General features: G+C 37.7%; 1 protein-coding gene across 2 annotated transcripts in view; it reads right to left on the bottom strand.

Moving 5' to 3' along the window:
- Positions 1–1,966: 1,966 nt before the first annotated feature.
- The window catches only part of STK38L (serine/threonine kinase 38 like), an 81,529-nt gene continuing 62,349 nt past the window's right edge, over positions 1,967–21,146 (bottom strand). For both annotated transcript variants that reach the window (XM_045811773.2, XM_087855712.1), the window contains 11 exons: positions 20,103–20,225; positions 19,771–19,854; positions 13,132–13,255; positions 11,449–11,603; positions 10,981–11,083; positions 10,733–10,794; positions 8,035–8,152; positions 7,501–7,624; positions 6,428–6,523; positions 4,160–4,251; positions 1,967–4,053 (listed from right to left, as the gene is read on the bottom strand). In XM_045811773.2, coding sequence (XP_045667729.1) covers positions 3,926–4,053; positions 4,160–4,251; positions 6,428–6,523; positions 7,501–7,624; positions 8,035–8,152; positions 10,733–10,794; positions 10,981–11,083; positions 11,449–11,603; positions 13,132–13,255; positions 19,771–19,854; positions 20,103–20,225 — 1,209 coding nt within the window. In that variant the 3' untranslated portion in view covers positions 1,967–3,925. The remainder of the gene's footprint in view (positions 4,054–4,159; positions 4,252–6,427; positions 6,524–7,500; positions 7,625–8,034; positions 8,153–10,732; positions 10,795–10,980; positions 11,084–11,448; positions 11,604–13,131; positions 13,256–19,770; positions 19,855–20,102; positions 20,226–21,146) is intronic.

The raw sequence follows: 21,146 nt of genomic DNA, 5'->3' as shown, positions 1-21,146 counted from the left end.
AGGAGCACAATTAGGATGAGCAGGATTCTGACTGGCCGCCTCTGAGCTCGGTAGACATGTAATGGTACCTACGTACCGAGGCCACTCACATTACTAGTTTCCATGCCATCTGAGGCATTTTCAACTTCAATTCTGCATGCAAATTGATTTTGGCTTAGTGGGGTAGTTATATACAAACCTGAACAACTATCTTGATTGTTTAAACACAATGCAGTTGAAACTTCAAACATTAATTGTGTTCTTGATGTGGTATCTAAGTGTGAAGCTTGCATATATTTACTGGAGAGTCTTTCTTGAGTTTCGGATAACACCTGTCTCAAAAGTTGAAAATAAAAACCAAAACACCTCACCAACAGAAATATTATAAACATAGATTTTATTCTTTTCTTACCTTCAATGAAAAAGGCCTCATGCCACCAAAACATTTTTTTGAAACTCAGTAACTAAACACAGAACTGATGGCCCGATGATCATTTTTCTAGACAACTGCTAAATAATTTATATTGCTTTTTAAAAAATAACTAAGAACTATTTTTATTACTTCATTTCTTCTTCAAGTGGCAATATGCCCTCACGTTTTTTTTTTCATAAAAATCTAAAATATATCTAGTAGTCCCAAGTGTGTCGTATTTATGTTTATTCTAAGTGTTTCATTAAAACTTTTCAGAAATAAGTGCACTTCTAAAGAGAAAATAAATGTTAAATAAAGATGAGAGGAAAGAGCCATGGTTATAGCAAAACAGTTGTTCTGAATGTTCTGAACCTTAACACCTCAGAGCAAATGTGTTTAGTTGTTAGGGGACCTCTCTACTGATTAAAATCTCAACTCATTAACTTATAGATCATCAAAAGATGGAGAGCTGGTTCTTCTGCCAGTAGTTACTGTTTGATAGGCTGAAGGTTGTCTACAATAAAACATCAAAAATAAATGAACTTAAAAATATTTTTAAATTTACAGATTTACACAAAGATATATAAATGTTTTTAAAAACAGAAGTAGTATGCTATTATAGAAAGAAATGGAATGCTATCTTAAGCCTTAGCAACCAAAGGAAGTCTGGAATTTTCCACATGTTATTTTCCATTCAACTATTAGCTTATTAAATCAGCCATATATTTCATTCAGAGAAGGTTGATTTATAAGAAATTACTTGTTTTCAGATAGCACTATGCTTCAATAAATTTAAAGATTTAAACTAAGTAAGAAAAGCATAAAAGAAAAATAACATAACTTGCTTTAATACAAAGGTTTTTTTAATAAAAAAGTCAAAGTCTACATTAAATCAGGAAATCAATAAATCTGAATTATACAAGCTTTCTATATACTTAGAAAAACCAAAAACACACGGTTTATAATAAAACTCTTTAATTCAAAATAGAGTCTAATTTAAAGAAAATGTCATTATGCCCAGTTGATTAGATAGGGTTTTGTCATTTAAATTAAATGGTTCACCTGAAATATGGTAAGTGTATAATAGAGAAAATTCAATCTCAAGGGTACTTTGCAAATTATCTAGCTAATTTGCATCATGAATCAAATTCTTAGCTTCCAAAGGGCAGACACAGTCTTCAATTGCTTTTAGATAGGCACTTAAGAAATGCTTGTGACGAGGAGGAAACCCCAAAGATTGTGAATCACTCTGTCAACTCTAGGGAAAAATGACACTCTAAACAAACTTTCCAGACCTGCCCTTCCGCTGCCAAGAAATCATAACTATTTCCAAGTTCTTCCTGCTAATAAACATGAGGGAGATGGAAACCAACATGTTCTCCTCTTATTTGATTAAAAAGCAAACTTAGGTAATTCAGTTCCATTATATGAACCCCTCCCTCTCTCTCTGTCAACTTGAATTAATGACATCTTTCTAGACTAGAATAGTTACCATATTACAACTAGAGAATGATGCAGTTTCTTCCTATCTTGCTCATTCACTATCACACTAGCAAAACAGTCAGTCCTTTAAAAAAAAAAAAAAAAAAGAGGGGATGAGGTGGAGTGAGAAAATCTCATAAAATTGAGCAGCAGTTACAGATTTTTTTAAAATTAAAGAGAGTTATAATTAGAAGAACGAGAGCTGGTCAAATTGAGATAACCCCAGAATTTTAATAGTTTGCTCTCCTAGATACTCAGCCACATGATCCGAATGAGAAAAATGGAGATAAACTATTAGATGAACACATAATAAGGACCAAACAAATACTAGAAGGACAGAATGGAGGGAAGAAGAAAAGAGAGAGAACAGGGGGAGAAAAACCAACCAACCAACCAACCGACCAACCAGGACGGCCTTGTTGAAACATCGTGGAGCTTCCTAGCAGCAGATTTGCGTAATGATCCTATGCAGTTCTTCCCCAGTAAGAAGAACATAGCTACAAATAAATCATCACTTTCAATTTTGATCACAGATCATGGTTATCATTGTTGTATCTTTAAAATACTCTTTATCAATTAACAGTTAAGACAAACATTGGGCCATTCTTTGATAAAGTATTGTTCCTTAACTAGTACTTATGAAACCAAAACCTCAGACAGTCATTTTAGAACACAATGTTGAGCTAGAAAACATGACTTAATTCTTCGGGAAACAGCTGAAGAATTTGATGCTGATATCATCTCCCGTATTATGATCGCAACCTCCCCCGCCCCCCGCCTGCATTTACTTCCTTAATTCCACGTACGTTAACCACAGTGATGGAGCTGAACATGAACAATACTGCCCTTGAATAAGCTGACCTCTGTCAAAGATCTGTCGTGGCTGAATATGGCATGCCCCCAGGAAAGGAAAATTCTACTCAGTTGTGAACATCCACTCTGTTCAGGATCTTTGGTACATTTGGAGTGTAAGAAAATAATGGCACAATAATACAAGTACTATCAAAGGAAAAATTTTCACCAAAAGAAAGAAAAGTTAACCAGCCATGATATGTAACAACTTTCTAGAAAACCAAAGTAGACAGCTCTTTGTTCTCTACAAGTCCATTTCCATGATCAGAAGTTTGACATTTAAAAAAATAGTTTAATAAAAATACACCAGTTCTACAAGCAGCCTTCGTGGTCATTTCTTAAATTCAACTCACCATAATCAAATCAAAATAATGCCATGTCCTCTTGTTAAAAAAGAAGTCCTTTTTGTCACAAGAAAAGCAACTTTACATTTTATATAATACAGTACATCTCCCTATGAGTATACAGACTACGTATATAAAGGTCATCAGTATTTCTGAATGCAAAGTAAATATATTAGTGGAGTGCTTGAGTGAAGGTGTTAAACTTCCTCCTCACTATAAACCTGTCACTCCCGACTGTGCAGTTTGCGAAATAACATGATGATAAATTCTATTTTTTAAATAACCAGTGTATGTCCTTTTTAAAATTTCTTAAAACCATTACAGAAATTGTCTTCGTATCTATTCATTCTATAGATGTCCAAACCAATAGGGCAAGTATTCGAACACCGACTATGGAAGATGGCTTTTTTTGATTATCTAGACCCATAAGATTTGCAGTAAAACAGCAATACTGCAGTGTCACCTACAGGTTAGCCTATGTTGCTTTAAATGATATGTTTCTCCTGAATTGATCAGAGGTGTTACAGTACAAAGCCACAGCACACACAGGCAGAATGGACCTTAATACGCGTGTAGGCAGTGCAGTTACAAAGAGATGTACATTTCTTTTATTCCAGTACCTTCGTATAATAAAGTTAACTAAAAATAATAAAATATCAAAAAAAAAAAAAAAAAGCCAGCTGGCACTGCCAACCAATTCCTGTAGTAGTCTCAGAAATCCTAATCCTGTAGAATTTCCTCTTGTCGTAAGCACCACCGTCTTCGGGAGTATTTCAGTGTATTGTTATCTACGCCAAGCAAGCCTGGTGATGCAGCTACCTGAGTTCTCTTGGTTGTGGGCAAACGTGATCTTTATTCATAATTTTCCAGCTTTCATGTAGGTGGGGATAGAGCCGCGCTGAGTCAACCCTTCAAACCTTTTATAGGTATAATTGAGAAAAACCCAGTCTTTGGATTTGTAGTCCGGTTCTGTGGTGTTTGGCACTAGAAAGATAGGAAAATTAACCAAGAGCAAAGGAAATTCATTAGTGAACATGCCAGCGTCTTTAGAGACTCTGAACAGTGTTAGCTGAGTCGTAGATTATCTTACCTGGTTGTAAAATATCAGATTCGGGGAAGTCGTCAAAATTTGAAGTATCATCAATGCTTTTGATTTCTATAGGGATTGCTGCTGGTCTTTCCCTATAAAAAAAGGACTAAGTAGTAGCATGGTAAAGTTTCCTGAACTCTTAATTTTCCAAAAATAATTCTACTTGTAAATTCTACTTGCTGTTCTATAGATATTAGAAGAGCCAAGGAAATTTATTGTGGACTTGAAGACTGTTAAGTGGATGTCACAGTTGAATATAATATTTTATCAAAACATGACCATTTCCTTGGAATTTTTACTTCTTTGTACCCAGACTTTCTCATGCTGTTTTGTTTAAAGTGGAAAAATAAGAGCTAATGAAAGGGAAAGTAGAACAGAAGAGATTTTGTTCAAACAGTTTTATAATTACATAGTGTATGCTGGATATTGTGGGCACTGGATCCTAGCGAAGTAATTCAGCTAGAGGATCCGTAAATTAAAAGTCATCTGTGGGGGGTGTCTGGCTGGCTCAGGCGGTACAGCATGCGACTCTTAGTCTCGGGGTCAAGAGTTTGAGCCCCACACTGGGTGCAGAGATTACTTTAAAAAATAAAGATACTTGAAAAACAAAAAGCCCTTTGGGAAATTAAGGGGCGCAAAGGGACTACACATTTGTGATGAAATCTAAATCCAAAACCTTCTGTCATATAAATTTTAAGGGAATCAAGGACATTAGGTTAAAAAAAATCAGTCACGAAAATACCTTATTCATGCTAAAAATGTTCAAAAATAGAAATAGTTAAAAGAAGCTATCCATTTTTATTGCTTCTATTTTTTCAATACTTCGCTGGATGTATTGGGTGACAAGTGAACAAAGTCTGTTATCTAAAAGCCTGAAGTATTTTTCCCAGAATCATTCCAACTTACATAATCACACTTATTGTGATAATTTAATAAATTTATATTGCTTAGTCACAAGAACCATAGACTCTGGTGTCCTAAATCTAATCTCTTGTCACTAACTAGCAGCATGACCTAAGGCAGGCTAGTCCCCTCTCTGTGACCATTTCCTCACTATCAAAGCAAGAGATTGTGCTAGTGGTCTCTACGCGTCCTTCCAACTGTAAAAAGCGGGGAATCGTCGTTCCGCTCAATGAGATGAGGTATGTACAGTACGATGCAGCATAGCAGTTGAGAACCAGGACACCCAGGGGTCCAATTCTAGTTAGAAATTCTAGCTAGATTATTTACTAGCTGTGGCATTGTAGGCAGATTACTTCTCCATCCTTTAGTTTCCTCGTTCGTAAAATAGACATAATAGTACCTATTTCATAAGGTTTATTATGAGGATAAGATAAAAAATGCACATAAAGTCCTTAGAACAGTGCTGGACATATAATAAGTGGTCCAAAACAGTGAGCTGTCATTACAACAGGTCGAGTGCCTGGCACACAGCGGGAGCTCTGGTGACGGTCTGCGTGGAGGAAGTGACGCCTAAGCTGTCGTGAAGGATGAACAGGAGCTGGCCAGGTGGGGCAGGAGTAGGGACAGGAAGGAGCGGAGGCAGAGAGCATGTCAGGAGAGTGAAGAGCAAATGGAAAAGCCCTGAGGTAGGAGGAGTGGGAACCACCACACATGACACCACTGGGACAGATGAGGGAAGAGCCACACCCCACGGTCCCAAAAGCAGTTAAGCGGCTTTCATTTTATTCTAAGTGCAAAGGGAAGGAAGAAAACAGCACGATCGGTTGTATGTTTCGGAACTGTCACAGAACTACTGAAGGTACTTTGAATAAAGGCCAATGCTTACAATTAACAACTATAAGCAAATTCTTAAAAGTTACTTGCATCATTTCACTTTTCCCACACTGTTTATAAAAGGGAATGTATCTTCTTATGACTTCATAAAGAGGATGGTATCTTAGAGAGAGGAACAGTATACAGTATAGAAAAGGACAAAAATGAGGGGTTATAGTGTGAAATATAAATACATCTCTGTTGTGCTAACATCAGCCTGCATCCTGTAACTGTGAATATAAAAATTGAAACAGGTGCATAGTATGTGGTTTTCCCCTTAAAGTGGACATTAGCTAAAATGAGTCATTTAGCTACAGCCACTAGAGTCTCACTCATATAATCCAGAAAACACTGATTTAATAACATTGTAACAGTGTTACTTCTTGTATTTAGCAGATTGCTAAACCTAGTTAAAACAAAACAAAACAAAACAAAACAAAAAAACCAAACGTTTTTATTTAGATCTCTCCCATTCGAAGCCTATGCGCGTACCTGATATGCCCCCAGTCTACACCTTCAAAAAAAGGATGACCTTTTATTTCTTCTACTCCACTATTTCCAATTCTGTTTTCAGAATCAATACAAAATCTAGAAAATGGAAACAAATGATCATATGCAAATTACATCTAAAGTACTCCATTCGCATTTTTTTTTAACATTTCATTTTTTTCTCTGTTTACCGAAGTCAGCTCTGTTTCTTGTGGGCAATGTGGGAGAGAACAGAAATCCTCTGTAATTGCATTGTACAGAGAACCACTGTAAACAGTTTGAAGCCATTTCCTTTTAGTCTTTTATTACAATTTTTAAAATACGTGTTACTATAGCAGTTACTATTTTAGGGCAGTTTTTTTTCATTTAATATACTGAGAAAACTTCCCAAAGTCATTAAATATTTTTCTATAACTTCATGTTCTAAAATTTACATGTGGAAATATTACAGTTTATTTAGCCATTCCACTCTTGTTGAACACTTAGATGGCTTTCAGTTTTTCATTACTAGAAACATATCATGATACACATATTCTCCCTACATCTTTACACACATCTAATTATCTGTGTAAGCAAAATTCCTAGAATTGCTGGGTCAAAGGTCATATACAGTTTAAAGATTTTTGATAATATGCTGCCAATTAGCTATTGTCACAGGTTGTCCCAGTTTATATTCCTTGCAGCCATTCACAACAATACCAGACTTCACCTTAGTGGAGAAACAGAATGGAATCCTTTGCTTAGAAACAATTTCATATATAGACTTGTGATATGAACTGCTACTAGCAATTTATTTTCCCTTTTCTCTTTAATGAAATAGGGTCATTGCGTACCAACAGGAGTGACCTTTGAAATGATACATCTTCCTTCTTCTTAACTCTTAATTTTTTTGCCGCATGCTTCCTTTTAATTGTTTGCAGTTTTTAAAAAGCACATTTTCTTTATTGACCTCTTTGACTGTATTAATCAGGGGTGGTCCTTCTCCTCCCACAAGAGTAAAATGGGCAATTCGATCTTTTTAGGTACCTGTGAAGTTTTAAAATACCATAAACTCCTCTAAGGATTTCACCACTAACCTAAGAATTAAGTCCTTGGCTTTCTCGGATATAGGTACCTCTGGAGGAAATACCAAAGTTTCTTTCCAGTTCATCACTTTTCTATATGTTTCTTGAGGAGTTTCAGAGCAGAAAGGTGGATATCCTGCATATGAGAGAAAACGCAAGTTTGATCAGCTTTAATAATCAAATACGCTCTACTTACTGTGTATGTGCCACAAGAAACGGAACAGCCCAAAGGGCTCTATTCAACAACGAAAAATGTCACCATTCGTCGATTTATAATAAAACTGCTAAGAAAGGCAATAAAATAAAGGATTCAAAGCATTGCCCCCTTTATCCGAAATGCCATGCAGCTACAATTTTGACACATGGGAGTTCTGGTTAAATACCCTCTTTCTGAATCCCTACAGAGCTCGCTCGTATTTATCATTGTTGACATTGGGGGATGTCAAAGAGTTCAGTCATTTTAGCCCATTATATCTGTAATATGTTCCATCAGTGGCATTCACAGAAATTTATATAGTAGGTACATAAACAAATGATAAAACATACCTATTAGCATTTCATACATAATCACTCCCAAAGACCACCAGTCACACAATTTGTTGTAACCGGTCTGCATGAATACTTCTGGAGCAATGTAATCTGGTGTCCCAACTGTGGAATATGCCTGCAAAGGAAGAGCTTATCAAACCAGCATTCTTAAATATTTCTTGAAAGATCTGAGTATGGCTCACTACTGGAAAAAGCAATATATACAGCAGTTAATTTTTCATTTAATACTTGTTTTGTGTGTTTATCATGTAGAAAGCTTAGTGATAGGTACCGAGTCAGATAATATGTTATTTAAGATATGATTTCTGACCACCCCCCCCAGAAGCTCAACTAAATTATTTATATATTCAGCCCTAAATCCTGTGAAAATTAACAAAAGGACAGCTGACTAAAGTGGACTCAGGATGCTAGGAAGGGGAGCTATACTACTGTACTACTCGCTGTCAATTACAGGAGGGACTGTCAATTACAGACCCATCAGAGGAATCATCAACAGGAAAAGAATCACCAGTTATGGGCCCCAACAGGGAAAGATGTACACTGCATCTCCTATAAGAAATCAACTACGCCTGCAACTCAGCCAACGAGAGACCTTCACCAGCCTGAACTCTTGCTTTTCTCCAATGGACTTTCGTTCAAAACAGCCCCTTCCAAATCCTCCTTCTTCTCTTAAGATACTATTTATCTTCTTTGTTTGTTAGAGTTACTAGTGGTTTTGTCATAGCTTGCCTGTCCCGAATTGCAATTCTCTGGTATTCCCAAATAAACCTTTTCTTTTTTTTTTTTTGGTAAAATAACTTTTTTTTTTTTAAAGATTTTATTTATTTATTCGACAGAGATAGAGACAGCCAGCGAGAGAGGGAACACAAGCAGGGGGAGTGGGAGAGGAAGAAGCAGGCTCATAGCGGAGGAGCCTGATGTGGGGCTCGATCCCATAACGCTGGGATCACGCCCTGAGCCGAAGGCAGCTGCTTAACCGCTGTGCCACTCAGGCGCCCCTGGTAAAATAACTTTTATTTTTAAGGTTAACAATCCATTTCAAAAAGAAAAAAGAGGTTGAACCCAGTGGGCCTGAGTTCCCCACTCACTACTAATGTGTTCTCGGGCAACTGATTCAGCCCGTCTGAGCCTCAGCTTCTGCTTACAGAAAACCACAGTAATAATACAGCCCTAACGCAGTTGATATGAGGATGAAACAAGAAAAGGAATGTGCCTTGTAAATTACAACCTACTATATACATATATATAAAAGCATCGGGTATTTTCATTATAAACCTAATTCCAGGGCACTGTTTATCCATTAGAAAGCAATAGTTTTTCATTCTTAATTCATATAAAATCTTACAAAAATGATTTAAGGTAGTGGTTGTCAATGAAGGGCAGTAATTGAAAATGTGTGTCAGCAGATGTCATCATTTCAAGGACCTGAGGGGGTTGCGGACTGTTGTTTAGTTGGGGCGGGGGGAATACAGGGTCTAAAGGATTTCCTACCCAAATACTAGGAGTATTCTCTACTTCTCCCTTGGTCAATAAACATTGATAGAAGTCATGATAATGGCCACAAAAATAGTAAAAAACGACAGGAGTGACCACCTGTGAATACTCAGTAAGTCGAATTCCCACCATATTTTTAAGCAGTATTCATTTTTCCCCTTAAAAGTAGGAAATACTGCAATTCTTCTCTCAGTGGTATAATCTGATCTGAAAGTAGCACAGTTAAAAGTAGAAGGAAGTTTTCATCATTAATTCATAGCTCCATCGTTTTAAAACTCCTTTTTTTTTTTTTTAAAGTTTAAAAACACTGAAATGTTTTACAAGCACAGGAAGCTTGCAGTTAATTACCTGGGCCATTGACAGAATGAGTTCGACCATGCAAAGGTCACATTATTTGGTTAGAGAGGGTATCAGACCATTATCTTTCAGTCTATTTACCTCACCCAATACTCAGAGGAAGGCTGAATTAGTTTCCCTTTCATGACTCAGTTGAATTTAACAAATATTTGTAGAGTGTATGTGCCGGGCTGTACAAGAGATCAGGAAAACCGAGCCAAAAGGCACATTCCTAACCCTGAGAATGTTCATGGACCTAGTTAATAGGATAAAGGGAAGAGGAAAAGGGGCAAACAATTCTTATATTCACTAAGTAATAAAGGAGAAATATATAGTGTGAGGTAAAAGTAGTTCACTGCACTCCCATTAAAAGAGTAATTAAGTTTATCTGTGGTAAAGTCGGCTTTCTAATTTTATTTTATCTGTTTTATCTGCTAACATGCCAAACTTCCTATTTACTTTGTCTAAAAAGAAGTTCTTAGAAACACACAACCACCTTACTTACGCTGATTGGCATTTGCTGTTTCAGAACAAGAATGAAAATGGAACACACAAGACATTCACTACAATCGCACTCATCTCAGTGAGTTTTATATTAAGTGCTAATTACTAGTACACAGATTACTTAATTATAGGTATGAGCCATAAAATTCTCTAAAGTTAAATCATAAAGTAAAAATTAGCATTCACTTGCCAGGCAAGGAAATGTTACAGAGAAACTAAGAGAACTAGGTGATCCCAGAAGCAGCTCTATCATTGCTACAAAGTAAGTACTAATCATTGTGAAGACAGGCAACGATCAAGCAAAACCCTGGTGAAATTTTATGAACCAGGGCAAACTTTCTTAAAGACATGGCTAACTTACCAGCTGTCTCCTGTTCTTCTTCCATGTTTCTGCTTTCCTCTTTGAGTTCATGTTCTGAAATGCTAATTTCAACGAGAAAACTGTAATCGTGAGGGGAAAAAACTCCACCAAAAAACAAATTCACAAATAGGCGTGTAAAATACGTTGGTTTAAGGAGTGAGGTGAGGAGGAGAACTTTGAGTGCTCAACAATACTGAATTAAACCAGCTACACTATGTTACCCAGGGGGGAAAAAAAATCAAACTTACAGAAGTCACTGGGTGGGTTGTGTGTAAGGTTTCTGTAGAATTCAGTCCTATGAGCTTTCTTTAATCCCGTGCATAAACCAAAATCAGATAACTTTACATGACCCTAAAAAAAATCCAGTAAAATCAAGAGACTGTATTAACTTTGAAACAAAAGCCTTTGTATATATTCTTCTTTTTAAATGCAATCATTATAATAAGTGTTAGCATTATAAGAATTCCTACAGGTGATAATGTAAAATTATAAATATCTGATGATGACGATTTTCAAACGTAGAAAATGGAAGAAGATAAAGACAGCCACACTCAATGATGCCATTTCACTCCTGAGTCTTCTGCCATCGCTTCATTCTATGACATCGCGTAGTTGAGCAATAATATAAATGGTAGCTGCCCATTCAATCACAAAGTCAGCTCTATTACTCCATAAAATAATCAGCAACCCAATAATACATCAGCTTACTCACATACCTTGGCGTCCAATAAAAGGTTGTCTGGTTTAATATCCCGATGGATGAAACCCAGCTGGTGGATTGCATCTATTGCTAGAACAGTCTCTGAAATGTAGAACTGTGTCTCCTCTTCTGTCAAGGTATCTTTTTTCATTAGCAATGTCATCATGTCACCTACAGAAGGGAAAATAAGTATCATGCATTAGAAACACCTCAAGCTTCCTCTGTATCTGTGCAACCTATGCCTGATGTTTGCATTGTACGACCCACCCAGTATGCCTCCAACTGTCGCTAGAGCCAAGTAAAAAAAGCATCATTCCATTAGCAAAAGTTTCATGACATTTAATGATTTTTAAGGTAGAAAGCAGGTGAATCAAATCAGAGCAGAGGTGATAATGAAGTAATATCCACCACTCAACATCCGGAATAAGTTGCTGAGGAAACTATGCTGAACTGAGAAATGAATCCGAGGAAGCACACCTGGAAATGAGATATATTCTTTCAAATTCAAGTTTCAAAAATGTTCAGGGCTCTTCAGTCCATCAAAATTAGAACATTTTTCCACTAAAAGACAGTCTTTTATTTTCAAGGAATTTTTTTTCTTTAAAAAGGGGCAAAGGATAAACAATGGGGAACTTACAACTCAGAAATGACAACTGTTAATATTTTTTATACCTCAGGTCTTTAAAAACAAACATGTAGAAGTATTCTTTGTCCTCCACCCCATTTTACTCCCCTTTCCCTTTTGGCTGAGTAACCACTATCGTGGATTTAGTTTGGTGGATATCCTTCTCGTTTATTTTTAAAATATGTTTTCATATATCTTAACCTATGAAATTATAGTCGTTCATATTTTTAAAAAAATAACATAAATGGTATCAACTGTACATATAATTCCACAGCTTGCTTTACTCCTCTACCGTTTCTGAGATCTTCTTATTGAAATGGATAGAGCTCCTGACTTTTAACTGCTGTAAAATATTTCAGCGCATAATTTTGCTACATTTTATTTATCCATTCTACTGAGGCACATTTATCTTGCTTGCAGCTTTTCACTATCACAACCATGCTTCAGTGGTCTCACAGGTCTCTCGTGCGTGTGCCCAGGAGAATCTTTAGGGAACACACTAGTTGTGAAATTCCTGGGTTGTAGGACACATGTACTCTCAACTTCACTGGTATCTATGAATTGCTCACCCTACGAGTTACAGATTAATTTAGATACAAGAGAGGCCAGTTCCTCCCACAGCCTCATCAGACTCTTCATGTTCTTACTAATCAGACACGTGTGAAATGGTAGCTCATTCTTGTATTAATTTGCATTTCCCTGAATATGAGCAGAGTTGAACATTTTCCTATGTATTTATAAGCTAGCCAGAGTCTCTCTTCTATATATTGTCTATCATTTACCTATTGGGTTGTTTGTCTTTCTCTTTAGTGACTTATGGTTCTTAACTCCAGACCTGCAACAATCTAACTAATTATACCCTGTAAACCCAGACTGGTAGTATTTAAAATGTGCCAAATTTATCATTCCTTCAAAATAATCTGATTTGTGGTAAAAATTAGCATTATTATGGGAGGAACTATTGGAAAAACCATGACTGCTAGGAAGAGAACAGTAACCCTAACCAATAGGATAATAATTACATATAAAGATGTGCTTGTGTCAGTCTGTCATTGCTATTATGTTTGTTTTTACCTCCAGGGAGAAATTCCATGATCAGATAAAGGTTCCTCTTATCTTGAAAACTGTAAAACATCTTCACCACCCAGGCACCATCTGCTTCTACCAAAATATCTCTTTCTGCTCGGATATGGGCCACCTAGATGAATGTATTTTGAAAAAATAATTGCAACACATTACACATTTTTCAAGTTTACCTCTTACAATATCCATCCAGTTCCTTAACAGTCATGAAGGAAAGGGGGAGTTTCAGAAAAGATTTGAAATATATACGCATGTTCGTATCCTCATAACATATGGAGAACCTCAGGAAATAGTGTATTTTAGCGTTTATCTTTAGGCCTGGAAAGGTGGGATCTACAAGTACGTTGCAGAAAGCCGAGGCCTCTGAGGTAGAAAAATGATTAGCTCAAAAACTTTCCAACCACAATCCTTATTTGCCAAGGATTCTGGCTTTGTTATATAAATTTCAGGCCCTGGCCTGACTTTTTTTTTTTTTTTTTTTTTAAGGTTTACTTATTTATTTGAGAGAGAGAGCGAGCAAGAGGAGGAACAGACGGGGAAGGAGAAGAAGGGGGAAAGAATTTCAAGCAGATTCTGCATCAAGTGTGGGGCCTGATGTGGGGTCAGAACTCACGACCCCGAGATCATGACTCTGAGATCAAGACCTGAGCCAAAACCAAGAGTCAGACACTTAACTGACTGAGCCACCCAGGCGTCCCTGGCCTGACTTCTGAAAGCTAAAAGTGGTAAGCAATGCCTTAACAGGTTGGTATGACCAAGTCGGGGTCCTTAGCAAACTGTGTTTAGCTGCTATTAGTCAAAAAAAGGGCCTTAATGTGATTTTTAAACATTTGGGTTTTTTTTAACAAGTAGAAACATTTATAATAACTCTGTATTATCTTGTCAATTATAATAACTTTATATGATTTTGTTAAATATAAAACCTCTATAATATCTATTAACATGATCTACAGCAAATTAGTGTAACTTTGGGGGTTTTGGTGCTGACTTATCAGACACACAATTACTAGGGATACTTTTATATGAACACTTTATAGACTGGAAAATATTATAAACTGAGTAATTTGTCTGGTTGGTGTAATCAATTTTCAGATGTTTTGCATTAATATATTTATATATTTTTTCTTCAAAGATTAACAATAATATTTGATTTTATCCTTTTGCTGTTCTCATTGTGCATTATTATGAACTCTGGCCCAAAGCACATGAGAACCCAGATTTCCTAAGCCTTTTCGTGGTAATGAAATATGATCTGCTTAAAATGTCATATTTGGGATTACTGTATTTATTACCTGGTACAATAAATGCTCTGAGATCAAAGCACAGGAAAAACAGCTGAAAACTAAGAACTTGTTTTCTGGCACGAAAAAAGCCTTACAATCTCTCTGGATCTGTTTCATAAAGTCAACAATGGTATCAAAATTCCTACCTAGTGGCTTTTACAAAGCATTTTAAGATTAGTAAAGGAAAAACCCTAAACCTTTGATGCTGCATCTGCTGCTGTCAGGAAAAACTATGTCATCAACCTGGCTCGATTGTTTTTAAATATCTTGAAGTCAGATTATAGGATGTTTTCAAAATGGGCCTATGTTTTCAAAGAATAGGAAGTTATTGCACATAGTAACCTGGTACCACACTATCAGGGAGATAAGTTGCTACTTTGTGGATTGGTTAGTATTAAAGTAAATGTAATAAAAACTTCACATAACGACATAATAGAATTGAGTGGGAAAAGGTTTTCTAAAATGAAATTCAATGGTAGCAAATGCAGATTCATTTATATGGGGGGGGGAACAATAACAAAATACAAAACAGACTTGATGTTTGGGCTCCAGTGAGATTTTCCCTACATAAGAACAAACAGTGGTCAGAAGCTCTTCAACTTCTGGCAAAATATTCTAGAGCAGTGCTGTCCATCAGAAATATAATGCAAGCCACAGATGTAATTTAAAATTCTCTAGTAGCCACATAGAAAGTAAAAAGAAACAGGTGAAATATTTTTAATTATATATAGTTTATGTAACTCTGTGTATCCAAAATGTTATCATTTCAGTACATAATCAATATAAAAATTATTGAGGTTTTTTTTTGTATGAGGTCTTCAAAATTTGGTATATATTTGCCATTTGCATCATATCTCAGTTCAGACTAGCTCCACTCAAGTGCCTGGTAGCCACATGCGGCTAGTAAACTGAAGACTACAGCTGGAGCTAACTGCTCCTTTTGTCCCTCCTCCCAAACCCTATCCAGGACTCATCCCATATGGCCTAGTTAGATCCCATTGATCTCTTTGTCTCTGGGGCTCTACATCTTGCCCCAGACCTTTCTTCTTACCATTATCTGTAAATACAATTCAATTCCTCAACCTTCCTTGAGTTCCAAACCTCCTCCCTCTGGAATCAGTGTGTCTTCAAGAAAGTCCCGTACCGTCTCACCTCTGGATGGTTCCTTCACATTGTTATCCTAACTGAAATCAGGCTGTCTGTTGCCAGTTCTGTCTTCCTGCACAGTGAGTTCTCAGGAATGACCTGCTCTCCTCTCATGCCTTTGGTGATGGGGTAGGTTTCCTGCTCATTCCCATGCTGCTTCTGAACCACTGTGACACTCTCCTCTGCAGCTCCTTCGAAGGGCACACTGTGAAACTCCATCAGCCATCATCTATCCTCACGGCTATCACTTTACAGAGCTCCTGGGCAATCCCGCTCACTCATCCATGACTTCAGCTCTTGGCTCACTGACTTCGTTTCCAGCTTTTCCACTCATGGATAGATTTCAACATCCATAAGGAAGAACCATCAAACGCCCTATCTACTGACTTCTTCCTCATCTGCAGTGATCTCTTCCGCCGCTGTACCTCAGCCACCCGTGGGAATCGTCTTGTGTTTCTCATCACCAATAACTCTACCCCCTCTAAAATCTCCATTTTGAGGAACTCTATTTCCACCTTTTATCCTTCCAGATCTCTTATTCTTATACTCCAATCTCTCTTCCGTGGATTCTACAACTTTTTCTCTATTACTCTCCTCACAACCTCATTTCTTTTTCTACCCAGCCTAGATTCCATCACTATGATCACTCTTTTTGCAAATACTCTGAACTCTCTTGTCCCCTTCCTCCATTGCATTTGCCTGGCAAAACACCAACCCTAATTAGACTCAAATTTCTGTCTATACTCTATCTACCCCAGAGCAACTAAGTATTACTACAGAAAGGTCACCCAACTATGCCAACTGGTTTTCACTGTCCATTCAGGATTACAAATCTCAATGGGCATTCAACTATATTTCCCTAGCAAGTCTGCTTTCCCACCCTTTAGGTCAATAGTTGTGACTATTTCACAAATTCTCTCTCCTTACACCTTCGGCAAGCTATCTGTCCCTCCTCTACTCTGAGATGATGACCTCACTTATTTGCACTCAGGCAGGAACTTAGCACCTGACGCTGCCAGATCAACCACCTTGCATTTGTTCCCATTTTCTCTGCCTCTCCTTCCTATTTTAATGGACATGTGCCCACTCCTATCAAAGATCAACTCTTCTGTCTTCCAGTGTATTCCTATAGTTACCTGCCCCCTCTTCAATTTTTCTTTCTAATGGATTCTTCTAATCAGCATCAAAACATTTCCTGTCTTTAAAAAAACAAGAAAAGAAAAGAAAAGAAAAAAATCTTTTACCCTAAGTCTCACTTTACAAATCTGTTCTTTGTTCTGCCTCACATGAAAGATTTATCTGCACTCACATTCCCCACTTTTTGCTTCCCATTTTCTTTCTTATCATTTCAGTTAGGCTTCTGTCCTGCAATCCACTGGAAATGTCCTTGCCATGTTATTAAAAATCTCCATATTGAGACATCCACTGGCTTGTCTTCCTCTTGTACTCTCTTAGCAGCATTCCACATACTTGACCACTTGCCTCTTCCTTTAAACACTTTCTTCTCTTGGCTTCCATGACACTATGTTCTTCCAGTTTCCCCCAACCCCTCGTGGTCCCCTTTGCTGGTTTCTCTTTTGCCTCTTGTTCCCTAGAGCTTAGACCCAGGTCCTCTTTCCTTCTCTATGTTTTCTAGGCAATTTCATCTTGTCTCCAATATATGTTCAATATATTGATGGCTTCCAAATTATATTTCTAGTGAAACTTCTCTCCGGATTCCAGCCAACTGTGAACTTATTATCTCTTCCTGGATATCTAACAGGCAGCTCAAACTTAATATGCCACAAAGAGAACTCTTCATTCCCACTATTTCCAAATCTGTTCTTTCTTCAGTCTTTTCTAAATCAGTAAACAATACCATCATGTATCCCATTCCTAAATGAAACTCTAGGTATTATCCTGATTCTGCCATTTTCCCCTCATCATCCTCCCCCATCCTCTCATCCCTCAATGTACAGGACATCACAGAAAATCCTGCTGGCTCTGCCACTAAAACATATACTTAATCTGTCTGACTTGTCTTTAGCTTCTGTGCTATAAGCCACAATCACATCCTGGCTGAACTGGTACACCAGTCTCTCAAGTGGCTTCTCTGCTTCACCTCTTGTTTCTCCCATCAGTAAGCAAAGGGATAGATTCATCTTTGTAAAACATCAATCAGACATACCATTCCCCTGTTCAAACAAGAGTGTCCTCTCTGCATTCAGAAGAAAACCCAAACACTCTACCTTGGCCTTCAGAGCTGTATGGGGTCTGATCCATGTCTACCTCTCCTACCATTTTTCTTGCACTGAATTCTAGCCACAATGGCTTCTTTCTCTTTGAGTGGGCCAAGATTATTCTTGCCTCAGGGCCTCTGCATTTGCTGCCTGGATATTTATTCTACCTGATCTTTATCTGTCATTCTTTCTCACTACTCAGTCTTTCATCAAATATTTTCTCTTCAGTGAAACTTTCCCTGATCTAATTCTTCCTCCTAAACCCAGATCACCTGCATCAGTTTATTCTTTTGTAAAAACTTTCTTTGCAGTCTTTCTCAATCATGACTATTTGAAATAGCTATCTGCCTATTTCCCCACTACAAAAAAAAAAAAAATAATAAGGATCAGGTATGTCCTGTCAATCCGTCTATGTTAACCTAGAACACCACAGGCCCATTTGGCACATCATAGGCCCCCAGTAAATACTTGTTCAACGCATGAAATAGAAATAAAGTGAAAGAATGCAGTGAAAATTCAAGGGGGGGCATATTTAAATAAAAACCAGTATTTTACTGCTGTAATAACTAAGTAAGCTTTAGGTGGGACTTTCCACAGCTGCTGCTAAGGTGCTGGGTCCTTCCAAGAAAGCTAAGACCACGTTGGGTGAGACCCTCACTTCCTCTCGTGACAGCATGGCACCGATACCACACTTGCCGGCACCATGGCCTCTGTCTCAGGCTCCCCTGCATCTACTCAGCCAGATGGTGAGGTGAGGGTCCCAGGGGAATAAGATGGTTGGGCTTGTCTGCAAAGGCCCCTGGGCAATGTCAGTAGCCAGAGCCTCATCTACAAGGAAGGGGCTGGTGGAGCTGCCCTGCAGCTCTGCTGCCCCGGCAGGACGTCTGGCTCCCTCCACCAGGACTGCCTTGCTGAGGAGAACAAGGTGGAAGCAAAGAAAGGAGAGTAGGAGGGGTCCGATGAGGACCCGCGCTTTGGTCTTTTTGCCTAAACCTCTTCTGTAACCTGTTCAGTCAAAAGCTGAGCTCTTAAGTAAGCTTTAGGCAGGGACTAAGAGACCAAAGTAGAGCATTAGATAGAGAGAGGTGCCATCCTCCCTCTACACCCCGTTGTTGAGTCCTCCCCAGCATAAGTGATCAATTTAGGGTTCTACAGAGCCTCTACCCAGACTAGAATCAGAGGGGAACACATAAGTAATACTATTGATGTTTTCGGATTTATGGCCCACCCTTCAGCTGCGTTAAGTCACAGGAAACATAGAGAGTCCGGGAGTATGAAACTGGGGGAGGAAAATATGTAAAATCAGCGAATTCTCAGGAGACTGGTCATGCTTATGCGTGATAGGGATTAAGGAAGCTGAGAACTGTCCCTTATTTTCACTGAAGTCAGAAAAGAAGGTATTTTGTAATGGACTAAATGTTTGTGTATCCCCCACCCCAAATTCCTATGGTGATGCCCTACCCCCAGGGTGAATGAATTTGGAGCTGGGGCCTGGAAGGAAACAGTTAAGGTTAAGTGAGGTCATAGAGGGAGAGGGGGGTTAGCGTCCTTGTAAGAAGAGGCGCCAGAGAGCTTGCGTTCTCTCTCTGTGCACACACCAAGGAGAGGCTATGTGGGGACTTGGTGGGAAGGCAGCCACGTGCAAGCCAGGAAGAGCGCCTCACCAGAATCAAACCGTGCCAGCACCCTGATCTTGGGCTTCCAGCCTCCAGAACTGAGAAAATAAATTTCTGTTGTTTAAGCTGCCCAGTGGATGGTATTTTGCTATGGCAGCCTGAACAGGCTAATATATTTTCTGATTATTAATTCGGAAGAAATTTTAACTATTGAGAATTGAGAAACAGTAAAACAGGCTATCAAAAAATTAATAGACCATATACAGTAAGACGTGTAGACTTCTTTTTACAAATTCCAATATTAACATTTACTCTAACTCCTAGTCAGTGGTGTTCTGTTGGTTATATGTGTTAAAGAACACATACCTGCTCTTTTTCAAGCATATCAGCTTTTCTCAATATCTTCATTGCATAGATATGGCCTGTATCTTTCTTCTGGACCAGCCGCACCTAGAATGTAAAAATTGACCATACTATCAACCTTATACAGTCACTACTATTGACTTAGGAGCAAAAGGTAAGCTCTTTTAAAGAGATCAGTGTTGCAATTTGCCATTGCTTATATTTTAGGAATTCTTAAAATTAAACTCTTTTGATACATTAAACTATTTTAATACATATTAACCTATTGGAATACATATTTTAAACTATCTTAAGCTATATATTTTCAACAGCAGTGTCTTTAAAAAAGAAGTAACCTCTCCAAACGCTCCTCTTCCTATAACTTTCAGAGACTCAAAATCATCCAAGCCAAGTCTGGTCCTCTTGAGCCGTAAGAACTCTGTTTCCTTTCGGGCATGTTGTGATCGGCGTAACTTTTTCTATTGAAAAAAGACAATTTAAAAGAATGATTCTAAATTTAGATTGCTATAAAGGAAGCCTGTAGCATTAAAAGATAAGGAATATAAAATGGGGGTGAAGTATCTAAGTATTACATACTAGTGTTAGACCTTATTTACCAAAGTTGAGTATTTGTTAAGCCTGGGAAGAATAAAACAATCTAAAGAAAACGTACTTTATTTTTTATTTTCACCAATTGATAAATCTTTATTCTTAAGGCGGACTCCATTAAATATTTCATCTTAATGAAGTCATCATATATCTCACGTATATGCTAACTTGATTCATAAATACAAGTTAAGCTTTAGGAAATGCTGATAGTATTCCGATCATGAATTTTACAGTCAGGCAATCTACTCTGCTTCCGTCCCCTAATTTCCAGGTTGTTCTGTCACAACTACTGAGTCTTAGGACACCAAAATAACACCACAGCAGTGTTTCCATGGAGATTTACTTATGATAGAACTTTTTCTTAGATAAATTTTAATAGATTGCTTTGAGATTTGGCACACAACTTCCTAAAAATATGAAATTGCAAAAAAAATAATAATTACATGAAGAATTCACTAAAATATTCAAGCCAGGAATTTCAGAATGCACTCTCCAAAGATCACCAAGAAATAACTAACGCTGGTAACAAACATTATGAAATCCCCAAAGGTTACATTTGGAAGAGGCATTCACTTCATTGATCTAAACGTCATTTCCCCTCCGGCCAAACAAAACTCTATTGACATTCTGTTAGTTCCTGGTAGAGACCGCATACAGTAGGAAATAAACAAAATCAAAAAGATTAACCACCTGTTCATTGTCAGCTGAACCCTACCAGGCTTTCAGGAGTTCCATTCTGAGGGAAAGGCAAGTCGACAGGACCATCACAGCTCAGAAACACTTTTAAAGGC

This window comes from Ursus americanus, chromosome 25 (assembly GCF_024610735.1).
Source record: "Ursus americanus isolate L20-20 chromosome 25, mUrsAme1.1.p, whole genome shotgun sequence".
NCBI classification, from domain to species: Eukaryota; Metazoa; Chordata; class Mammalia; order Carnivora; family Ursidae; genus Ursus; species Ursus americanus.
The sequence above is the reverse complement of the archived record's forward strand: the minus strand, read 5'-3'. Positions and strand labels throughout refer to the sequence as shown.